General features: G+C 35.3%; 3 protein-coding genes across 3 annotated transcripts; 2 read left to right on the top strand and 1 right to left on the bottom strand.

The window, feature by feature from the left end:
- Positions 1–326: 326 nt before the first annotated feature.
- Positions 327–2,750, bottom strand: LOC8269832 (pentatricopeptide repeat-containing protein At5g66520). Its single transcript, XM_015714877.3, has one exon. The coding sequence runs from the start codon at positions 2,701–2,703 to the stop codon at positions 709–711; it is 1,995 nt and encodes a 664-aa protein (XP_015570363.2). The 5' UTR covers positions 2,704–2,750; the 3' UTR covers positions 327–708.
- A 796-nt stretch (positions 2,751–3,546) lies between these two features.
- Positions 3,547–5,169, top strand: LOC8269831 (probable pectinesterase 55). The gene is made up of 5 exons (XM_015714896.3): positions 3,547–3,804; positions 4,028–4,187; positions 4,285–4,503; positions 4,595–4,839; positions 4,920–5,169. Exons 1-5 carry the CDS (start codon positions 3,593–3,595, stop codon positions 5,083–5,085), a joined length of 1,002 nt encoding a protein of 333 aa, XP_015570382.1. The 5' UTR covers positions 3,547–3,592; the 3' UTR covers positions 5,086–5,169.
- Positions 5,170–6,087: 918 nt separating this feature from the next.
- On the top strand, positions 6,088–11,505 carry LOC8269830 (solute carrier family 40 member 3, chloroplastic). The gene is made up of 14 exons (XM_002512473.4): positions 6,088–6,619; positions 6,880–7,093; positions 7,198–7,261; positions 8,067–8,191; positions 8,273–8,362; positions 8,448–8,624; positions 8,739–8,813; positions 8,972–9,073; positions 9,153–9,270; positions 9,347–9,493; positions 9,985–10,091; positions 10,181–10,294; positions 10,694–10,995; positions 11,166–11,505. The coding sequence occupies exons 1-13, from the start codon at positions 6,456–6,458 to the stop codon at positions 10,985–10,987; spliced, it is 1,791 nt and encodes a 596-aa protein (XP_002512519.1). The 5' UTR covers positions 6,088–6,455; the 3' UTR covers positions 10,988–10,995; positions 11,166–11,505.
- Positions 11,506–11,635: the final 130 nt, after the last annotated feature.

The raw sequence follows: 11,635 nt of genomic DNA, 5'->3' as shown, positions 1-11,635 counted from the left end.
TTTGATATTTGATAATAAATTTAAAGATCAAAATATAATATTGTATTGTCAGTCTAATCTTTCGAGTAACACGGAAGGAAACGGCGATTAGTTTTATTAAAATTTAAGAAAATTTTAATATAATATAAAAAATGCAATGACTGAGTCATATATTAAACTAAATTACATGAGATACATAGTATTTAACCATAGATTAAGGTCATTACTGGTATGCTTCTTTAGTATTAATTGTAATTTCAAGATTGATAGTACCATTCTAGTGTCAATTCGGAATTATGTTCTCCTACCTGATAAAACATTAGATAAGCAACAAGATTTAAATCTGCTTATGTTAATTGGTGCTGTATTTCAAGAAAATTTGGAACCCTAGACAAAAAGAGATTAGCTAAACTTGTTCTATTTGATACTTGCAAGTTGGAGCAATATGCAGTTTCCTTAACTGCAGAATATTACACCTGCATACTGCTGCAATTTCCTGCTTTTTCTGGCTTGTACTAGAGCTAGTTCTTTTTTCAAGTCTGGCATATCAAGATGTCAAAACTTCAGGTTTCTTGAATAAGCTCTTGACGTCAACATCTTCTCTAAACATCCTGTAGGAGAATGGAATTTATTCAAGACAGATTCTTCTTTACTCATTGAAGTAAAACTTTGTTATCAGTATGCCTTCCTCCTGCATCGACAGTCTTAGTTCCCTTCTACTTCCAGGAATCACCAGAACTCCTTGCAAGAACATGTTCCATTCCTGAAATGATGGTAACGAGCACGATCCCTCACAATAATTTCTCTACTGTACACTTGAGAGATAAGCTTGACAGCAGAATGGCAGTCTTCACACATCCTTAGATTCTTCACGATGCGGATTGTCGTTCCTGGATTTGTGCTGATCAATCCAAAAGCAATTGCGAGCTTTTCACTATGGTAATGAAGTGCAGTTTCCTTCTCTTCCTCTTCAATATCAAACAAAACCTGAGAAGTATTGGGCGAATAGCCTACCATCTCAAGCTTCTGAATCATATTTTTCAGCATCAAGTAGATTTCCTTCATATTTGGGTGCGAACCGTCGCCCATTTTAAATTCATGAATAACACCACCTAAATCAATCATGCTAGTTCCAGGAGTGGTCTTGACTCCTCTTTCCTTCATGAGTTTCCTCACGTTTGCAGCGTCATCCCATCTTCCAGCCTTTGCATAGATGTTTGATAATAATGCATACCGACCGCTATTTTGAGGCTCTAATTGGAGCAAAATCTTCCCTACTCTTTCACCTAATTCTGCATTTCCATGTATTCTACAAGCACCTAATAGTGCTCCCCAAACAGCAGCATTTGGTTCAATTGGCATTGAAAATATAAACTCCTCTGCGTCTGCCAATAGCCCTGCTCTTCCCAGGAGATCGACAACACAACCATAGTGCTCCATCTGAGGGACAATATCGTACTCTTTCTCCATAGAATCCAATATGTTTAGACCTTCATCTACCATTCCTTTATGTGCACAAGCATTCAATAGACCTACAAAGGTTATCTCGTTCGACCTAACCTTCTCCTTTTGCATCTTGAGAAAAAGCTTAATTGCATCTTCTGCTCTACCATGCATAGCTAGCCCACAAATCATGGCATTCCAAGTGAAGACTTCTTTCTCTTTCATTGTCTCAAAAACATCCCAAGCCATGTCAAGCCGCCCACATTTCGCATACATATCTACTAAAGCAGTGCCTAAGACTGCATCCAAATACATAGGATTCTTCTTAACATATGCATGAATCCATCTTCCTTGATCAAGAGCACCCAGGTTAGCACAAGCAGCCAGCACACTTGACAAAACAAATTTCTTTGGCCTAATTTTCTCTTCTTGCATTACATTAAATACTTCTAATGCCTCCTTATAATTCCCACCTTTTATATAACCATCAATCATACTACTCCAAGAAATCTCATCCTTTTCTCTCATATCATTAAACAACTCCCTTGCTTCTTTAACCATCCCATTTTTAGCCAAACCAGACACCATTACATTCCAAGAACCAACACTTCTATCCTCCATTTTTTCAAACAATTCTTTAGCTGAATCTACATCTCCAAACTTATAATACCCATCAATCATTGCATTGAAACAAATAACATCTGATTCTCCATCCTCATCTAACATTCTCCTTGCTGCTGCCATGTGACCCAAAGTTGCATACATTTGAATCCCAGCACTTCTTATATGCACATCTCCAGTAAGCCCTTGTTTAATCACATGACCATGCAATTGCACGCCTTCTTTAGCTGCTGTTGCAACCCCACAAGCCTTCAACAGTGACGGATAAGTAAACTTATTAGGCCTAGCATTTGCAGCCACCATCTTGTAGTAAAAACATATAGCCTTAAATGGTTCATCATTGTCTAAGCAAGCCTTAATAATAATGTTATACACAAAAACATTAGGCTTCGGGACATGATCAAAAACTGTAAAGGCCAAGTCAATGTTTTTAAAATGAGGATTGGCATAACATTTGAGTAAGGTACCAGATACATAATGGTCTTCAAAGTGGCCACTCCTTAATATCACAGCATGGATTTGCTTGAGATATTGAAACGAAGCATTGCATTTGGAGTTTAGGAGGTCTAGGATTGTTTTCTGGGTTAGTTTGGAAGTGGGTTTGTTCTCTGCTGGTGAAAGATGATAAGGAAGATGTGTGGTGGTAGTTGCTGTGTGCATTTTTCCTTTGCCCTATCAATGACTGGCCAGGCCATAATGACAATATACTATAGGCAAAACTATACATCAAAAGAAGTTGTCTCTTTGACATGTGCGACTGAGCATGCATTTTTTACAGATATGGTGGGCCAAGCTAAAAAGGCAAGAGATAAGGAATTTCTTTTATAAGAAGCATTGGTAATATATGTGAGTGTGTATATATATATATATATGCTAAGAGTTAATTAATATTCTATACGTGGGAAGAGCATATGGACAATATTCAATAGTGCTGAAGCAAACTCACATTTGGTCTTCAAAATTAAGATTTTCTGCCCTAATACCAAATTTATGACAGTAAATTTTCAATTAATTCCTTTGTTAATAGTTGGCAATCCATTGTTTGAACTTATATTTACAGGATAAAAACATACAGCTGTATGTGTTGTGTGCTAATATTGTCTCTTAATTTAATTGGGAGATTCAGATATGCAAGTGTCAAATGCATCATGTGCCACCATCTTATTCCTTTCCTCCTTGCCAGTGAATCTTTGCCAGGGCCTAATGTATGATTTAGGAATGTTCTTATACTTTGCTTATTATAGCAGTTGAGTACTTGGAATCCATTAACTGCATCACATTTTTCCATGAAAATACAGATTCCACTCACCAAAAACATTCCTTTTATATCTTTTTGCTGATGAGAAATAAACCAAATGAGAAGAACTTTCTTCATTTATCCCAAATAGTTTTCCAAAATGTTTCTTTACCAAATTAAAAGCAAAATTCTTTAAATGGACAAAACTTGGACCCTTAAAATATGAACATATGAATCTGCTATGAATATGCTCTCATAATCCCATTAGTATCGTCTCATAGCTAAAATTATCTAGATTGGAATTTTTCCAAAATGCATTTTCTTCACTTCATAACCATGCTTCTCTTACTTTGTACATCCAAAGGCAGCACCAAGCATGATGTAGAAAAAGGGGTAATTGCAAGGAAAATCACAGTAGATCAAAGTGGCCATGGAGATTTCACTGCTGTACAAAAAGCCATCGACTCTATCCCACCAAATAATAACTTATGGACTCGTATCTACATAAAAGCTGCTATTTACTAGTAAGTACACTGCCACCATCTTCTTTATTTTTTGGTAGTAAACAATTGCTATTAAGAAGAAATTTTAAACAGATTATTAGTATTTTTTTTTCCTACTATCGTTCACTAGAAAGGTGATAAATTTCATCATATCTTGTTAGTGAATGATGAATGAAGATACTCGAACACGAAGCCTCTTCAATTCTGACAAGTGAAATCTCTTTTTTCTTTATCTTTTTCTTAGTGAAAAAGTTGTAATCCCACAAGGCAAGTCTTTTATTATTCTTCAAGGAGAGAGCCGCAGAAGAACCATTATCCGATGGGAAGAGGCTGGCAGTGCTACCGAAAGCTCTACGCTAATATTGAGTGCAGAAAATTTTGTGGCAATGGACATATCATTCCAGGTAAATCAAAATATCAGTGAATATTGAACGACCATACTCGAATCCATGATATTTATTATTTTGTTGGAGTCTTAAGATTTTTGGGTTTTGAAAACAGAACACATATAATCTAGTTATACCGGAAGGACCCGATGGGAAGCGTATTCTATGGGCACCAGCAGCTACACTATATGCAGACAAGGCAAGCTTTTATCGCTGTGGATTTTCTGGAGTGCAAGACACTTTAACAGATATCCAAGGACGTCACTATTTTAAATCATGCTATATTCAAGGTGCAATAGATTTCATTTGGGGAGGAGGGCAATCAGTATATGAGGTCAGAAATCATATACAAGTAGCAGTATTCAAGATTGTGTTACTGCATTTGGTTCAAGATTGTATAATTATGTTCAAACTTTTTTGTGCAGAAATGTGTTATAAATGCAACTACAGGGATTCTAAATGGAACAGCTGGTTTCATTACAGCTCAAGGTCGAGAAAATGAAAATGATTCAAGTGGTTTTGTATTTCTGTCATGTAAAATAGCTGCAAGTGGGCCTGTGTACCTAGGAAGAGCATATAGAGCATATTCAAGAGTGATCTTCAAGATGGCTTACATGCCTGAAGCTGTCATGCCTCAGGGTTGGCTACCATGGAATTATACTGGTCATGAGTAAGACTCTTTCTTCTTCTTCTTTCTTGCCTTAATATCACATTTACAATCCATAATTGGAATTCTTTTTTTCTTTTAAGGGAGAAAATTACGTTCTCAGAGGTGTTATGCAGTGGACCAGGTTCTGATACCTCTCGGCGAGTGAAGTGGGAGAAGAATTTAACTCAGAAAGAACTGAACCGATTAGTAAATATTAATAAATTTATTAATACAGATGGATGGATCCAGGAACAGCCCAGATTTTAATGATCGTCCCTCTTACAGGGACTCGGTTTTCTTGTAACCACAGTCATCTTTCATATATTGAATAGACCCTTTTTCTCTTATTAAGTTCTATTTATTGTAGTTATTAGTATAATTTTTACTCAGTAGTTATATAATTTGAAATTTAAATTTTATATAATATATATATTTCTAAGTATCTAATTTTGTAAGATTAAACAACAGAAAATAATATAAGTATTCCCAAACAACATAAATTAAAAAACAATAATTCTGAATAAGAAAAGACTTTAGCATAAATAAGGTTATGTTTGGTTGAAATTTTTTGTACAATTTATTTTTTTTATAAATTAATTTATAATATAATTTACTTATAAATCATTTTAATATTTAATACGTTACATAATAGTTATATAATTTATTTTAAATAAAGTAATTTATTTGTTTTTCAAAAATATCCTTCATATGTATTATGAAAAAAAGGTTGTGTTTACAAAAAGAACTTCACATTGATACCTTAGGATTTGTAGATATTTGACATTTTGAGATTATTCTTTTAATATTTATTTTATACATTTTTAGATTTATTTATAAAAATGACATCAAAAAGTAAAATAATACAAAAAAATAATATCAAATATTTAAATTATAAATTGTCGCTTAATTTTTATAATTTTTAAATAAATTCAGTCCGCTGTCTTTTTAGTAGATATAATTAATTGCATTACTATATATGATATTATTTATTAATTATTATATTTATATTAATTATTTTTATCATAATAATTAATATAATAAATGAATTAGTCAATATAAATATAACATTAATTCGATGTCTATTAATTTTTTTTAATCTAATTCAATGACTTTAAACTTCATTCTTATATTTTTTTGGTTTTCCTTTTGCTCAATTACTGAAATGACTTGCATATAATTTGTGGAAATTCATAAATCAGGATGGCAAAGTCTCCTCAAACATGACACATGGCCCATAGGCTTTTCCATAAGAAAATAAAAATAATAAATATAAAACAGATGACTCATCAAACTAATAGCCACACAAACGTGCAAAATTTCCACTTGAACTGTCCGCCTTCCCCCGGCGGACTCCATGACACACTTCCACTTCACCATCATCGGATAAGCCTCTCAATTCACATCACCAGACCCAAAAATATCCAACACCCAATTCAATAAAAAAACAAGTAAAGACACTAACTTTCTCATAAAATCATCATATTTAGGCACTTGTACCATCTTGCTAATGAAAGTTAACCCACAAAAGTCTGGCAAAAAGATACGTTTTTTGGAGTCTGCATGAGTATTAGTCAGGAATTTTATTCTAATTGGTGCTTCTTCAAGTTTGGGTACTTGAAGTTGTTGAAGTTAAAGCTATGGTCTCAGTTTCGCACACTCTCCCTGTCCATCCCAATGTTAATGTTAATGTCTTCTCTATACGGAAAGCGTCTTTATCGGCGACACCGCATGCTTCTCGAATTCGCTATCGCCTCTCTACTCGCCGATGGTTGAGTTTTGGTCCTGCTTCACTTTCTTGCAGGTATTTCGCTATCCTTTTGGTTTTGTTTTTGGATTATGTTTGGCTTTTGAGAATCTGAAAGAAAGTTGCGTGAAGTTTTTGGAATTTTTGGGAAATTACTGGCTCTTTTTTTTATATTGCATAGTTACTTAGCTTAAATTTTGAGTCTTTACATATATTTTACAATACAGTTAGTCACATTGGTGCATACAAAATTTCAATGAATACATATATATAACCAACTTATTTCATTGGGTTTTGGTTGGGGTTGTTAATTGCAGGTTCAGCAATTTAAATTCAAGGTGCTCAATTACAAATTCTGAATCACAATGCAGCTCTGTTCTCACTGAGGATGAGGCTCCACAACATGTGTCAGAAATTGAGCCTGATTGTTCAGCTCCTATTTTTCATATTAAATCAGATGTCCTTGAGTCTCAACCTCTCAGTTTACTGGTTGAAACAACTTTTGTTGATAGTCTCTTGACGGCATTGCCTGTAAATTCCTTTCTCCTTTTCTTTTTCTTATTTGAATTTTAACTTGGTTTCACTGTAGTATCGGCTTACTATCCTTTCATCTCTCTCGTTGTTTAATTCCTTAGGTTTTGTCAGAGGAGGAACAAAATGCTCTTGCGGCAACTCCAGCCCATCCAGTTGGATTATATGGTAAGGCTGTTTTAATTATGTCTAGTTAACCTGTGATTAGCATGAAACACGGGAGCTCTTTTAGACTGTATAGATGGTTTATTTTGTACCGTAATCATATTACTATCACAAAGCTTTTATGAGGTGCAAACTTTGCTTTCCATGATTATGATATGGAGTTCCTCCCTTCTTATTTAGAATTGCAGGCCAAAAGTCGAGTCTCTTATGTTGAAAATGAAGTTGATGTCATAAGTATGTGTTTAAGAAGCATCTAACTGTTCTGGTATCATGAGATTTAATCAACTTCTTTGTATCATCCAGTAAGAGGCTTTTGGATGCCTAGAAGGTTTATTTTCCTTGAACTGAGAAAGTCTGTTAGGTTGTCCAATGCCCTTATTTTCTCTAGCATAACTAGTTAAAATTATGTTACCTTGAGATCTTGGGCTCATTGTGTCTCCAAAACTCATGCAGCTTCTTTTACTTCTTTATTCTGTTAGATCAATATCATCATTGGTAATGTAGTATGGTGCATTAAGTGGAATTGTTATCTTCTTTTTTTTTTTTTTTTATGGTGTGGCATCCATTTTATTTTAAACCAATATCTAATGGTGGCAGATGCTTTATTTGCATGACCTTGTAGCTTTGTAGCTTAGAAAGTGTTCCAACCAATCTGGTTAATAATGCGTATATAATAGCTTTTGATATATTAGTTGACATGTTTCTTGCTGAATAATCTCTTGATGTAGCGATTAAATTTTGAAGTCAGTTGATGAAATTAATGCCAGATGATCTTCACTTCCTGACATGAAGGACTTGCATGTTACAGCATTTTATGCCAGTTGCCTAGCTGGAAATTTAGTGGAACAACTGTGGAACTTTGCTTGGCCTTCTGCTATAGCTCTAATTCATCCAAGCCTTCTACCAGTGGCTGTCATGGGTTTTTTCACCAAGGTTGTAGTTTGTTCAGTAAGTTATATTGAGCCATTCATTTAAAACTGGGAGCATATTTTTTATGAGTTCTGTGTTAAACAGCTTGCAATAATTGCTGGAGGTCCTTTGGTTGGCAAACTTATGGATTATTCTCCCCGGATACCTTCTTCAATTGGTCTAAATATAGTCCAGGTAACTTTTTTTGTTACTTTATACAATATAGCTGAATAAGTGCTATACTCCTTCTAATTTTTTCTTCTTCTTCTGCTTCTGTCAGGTGGCTGCTCAGTTGTTGTCTGCATCTATGATAATTCATGCACATACTGTATCTCCTACTTCTGCATCATCCATTCTTCTCCATCCATGGTTTCTTGTACTTGTTGTAGCAGGGGCTATTGAGAGGCTATGCGGAGTAGCATTGGGGGTAGCTATGGAGCGTGATTGGGTTGTGCTGGTAGTACCTGTGCTTCCATTGTTTCTTCATATATTTGGCGTTTATCCTTTTCTCTGTTCCCCTGTAAAGTTAGCACACACTACAAACTCTAACTTGATGTTCCCATATGTACAGTTAGCAGGAATAAATAGGCCAATAGCTCTCGCGCAAGCAAATGCTGTTCTTAATCGAATTGATCTTCTGTGTGAGGTCTTCACTAAATTCATAATCTATTCCATCTAATGAGGAATATGTGTACTTTAAAACAGTTTACACATGGCATTCCCATATTTGCAATGTTATTTACTCTCTTATATAAGATTAGAAATTCAAAAATGTGTTAATTGCAATGTTATCACCAATTACAGATTGCTGGGGCATCATTATTTGGCATTCTTCTCTGCAAGTATGATCCTGTGTCCTGCTTGAAGATTGCTGCTGGTCTAATGATATGGTCTTTACCGATTATGGTAATCAGTTTTCTGGTGTAATTCATGGTTAAATAATACGTCCCACCATCATTTGTAACTGTTAATGCCATTTTTGCAGATTGGTCTGACATTGTTGACGAACAAGCTTTCTACTGGGGTTCTTGACCACACTAGATCTTCCCATGCCTGCTGCAGAGAATCAACTGGAGGAGCTATGGCTGGTGTGGACAGCATAGGTAAAAATTATGAGATACCATTATTTTAAAGTGATCTGAAATTTCCTGATATATTTACTTTCTCCTGCATAATCAGTGGATAGAGGTCTGGAAACTATCAAGCTTGGGTGGAAAGAATATTTGCAGCAGCCAGTTCTTCCTGCAAGCCTTGCCTATGTTCTGTTGTACTTCAATGTTGTTCTTGCTCCAAGCAGTTTGATGACAGCATTTTTAACTCAGCGTGGTACTCGTCGTACCCTTTCTGAAATACCATGAGATATTAACATGAGATATTTGACTATTAAAGGATTTTAGATCTAAGATCTTGCATCTGACTTGAAGGTTGAAGCAGTGTGAACCCGCATAGCACACTTTAAAGTGTTTGTATGATCACAATTTGGAGGACATGCTACGATCGTCTTGCTTAAAATTGATTTCTTATTTTATTACAGACATTTAACTTCCTTATGCAACTCTTCATGCATCCACATGGATTATAAACATTTGTTGGATTGGCATTTTCTTATTGAAGACCTATATATGGAGTTAGTTTTTGCTCATTGTTTTAGTATGTCAGCTGATGCCTGAAATAAGGGATTTTCTGTGTGCTGTAATGTGATTCTGTTTTATATGAAAGTTGTATTGATGAGTGTTTACTTTACTGTTATCTTTGGACTTTGAGTTAGTATGGGATTCCTTGCTAATGTCTATAAATTGTATGGAATTGCTTAATAGGAGTTAATCCATCTATTGTTGCGGGATTCAGTGGATTATGTGCTGCCATGGGTGTTCTAGCAACATTCCTGTCTGCATCCTTGGTCAGACAACTGGGCATTTTAAAGGTTACTTTATGCTTCCTGCTTATATTACAGTTTTTTGTTAAAACTTTACCTTCTCAATCTAGTTCTTATATTTCTTCCCCTCTGACCAGGCCGGGGCAGCTGGTTTGGTATTTCAGGCTTCTCTTCTCACGTTAGCTGTTGCTGTATATTGGAGTGGATCTCTTTCCCAGCAGAGTCCCCTTCTCTTTTTCTTGGGATTGATTGTAAGGATCATCTTTCTTTTGTTTCTTCTTGCATTTATAGTGCGAAAATCATTTCAGCTGCAGTATTAGCTGATTGGGTACTTAGTAGGAAATAATTGTTGCTCATTGTACATGGTGGTGCATGAGTCGTATCACGATCGTTTGGGTAGGCAGGCTCCGTGTTCGCGCATCGAATTGCTTCCCGCGATCCTTTCAGTTTTGACTTCCAAACTTGTTAATAAACTCGATGTGTAACATTATTGAGCATGTCACTCTCTTGAGAACTATTGTGTCAAATCCCCCTTGAATCAACATCAGAATTTAGCAAATTTATATCTGTGCAAACTGTCGCTCTTCTCTCTTATTGTTATGTGTTTGTTCTGGGAGTTTGGGAACAATATGACTGAACTTTTTATGCAGGTTGTTTCAAGGTTAGGACACATGTCATACGATGTTATTGGTGCACAGATTCTCCAAACTGGGATCCCATCATCTAAAGCAAATCTTATAGGGGCAACAGAGGTTTCTATTGCAAGTTTAGCAGAGTCTGTAATGTTGGGAGTTGCAATTATTGCAAATGATGTCTCACATTTTGGATTTTTGGCAATACTGTCATTGTTATCTGTGGTTGGGGCAGCATGGATGTTCTGGCGATGGTTGTCGAATCCAACAGATGAACAAAGAAGTCTTTTTGCCTATGAGTTTAAGTTATAATTGTTAGTGTAAGTACCTGTTTTTCATACACATTTTATTGATTGTTTTGGAGGCATAGTTCTCACATTGTGATTATCGCCTTTCAACTGTTTCCAATACGGCTTGTTATTTGGGGACTAAAATTTCCCTTCTAGATGTACTTATCAAGCTCTCTACTCTGTTTTTCTATTGTCTACAGTTTCTGTTTCGAGTTAACACAATGCAAGGCCATTTAGGTATGACAGAAACCACGATTTTGCTGTTGCCAGAATACATTTGCAGCATCTGCAAGTATCTTTGTACAAGAAGCCCGAGGTACATCTTTTTCTAGCATTCACTGCTATGGGTCACAATTTTATATAATTGCATAACATTATTGTAAATCCCTCTGTTGTATTAAATCGGGCCATGTAGAGTGACAAGGTTGAAATGTCAGGCCTTTGCTTTTTTACAAACATTTTCAACAAAATTTGTACAGCATTTGATTTATTCAATTTCTACCTACAGCAATCAAATCTTTTGCTTCAGGTATTCATCTAGCTTCATATCATACTTGCTTCCCTATGGTTCTGAGTTGTTATTCTTACCATTTCCAAAATGGAGGGATTCTGAGAAAAAAATGCTTCTTACTGATATGATGCTTGAACATCCATAATCCTATCCTTGATC

The sequence above is a fragment of the Ricinus communis genome, chromosome 10, assembly GCF_019578655.1.
Source record: "Ricinus communis isolate WT05 ecotype wild-type chromosome 10, ASM1957865v1, whole genome shotgun sequence".
NCBI lineage: Eukaryota > Viridiplantae > Streptophyta > Magnoliopsida > Malpighiales > Euphorbiaceae > Ricinus > Ricinus communis.
This window is presented reverse-complemented; position numbering and strand designations above follow the sequence as displayed.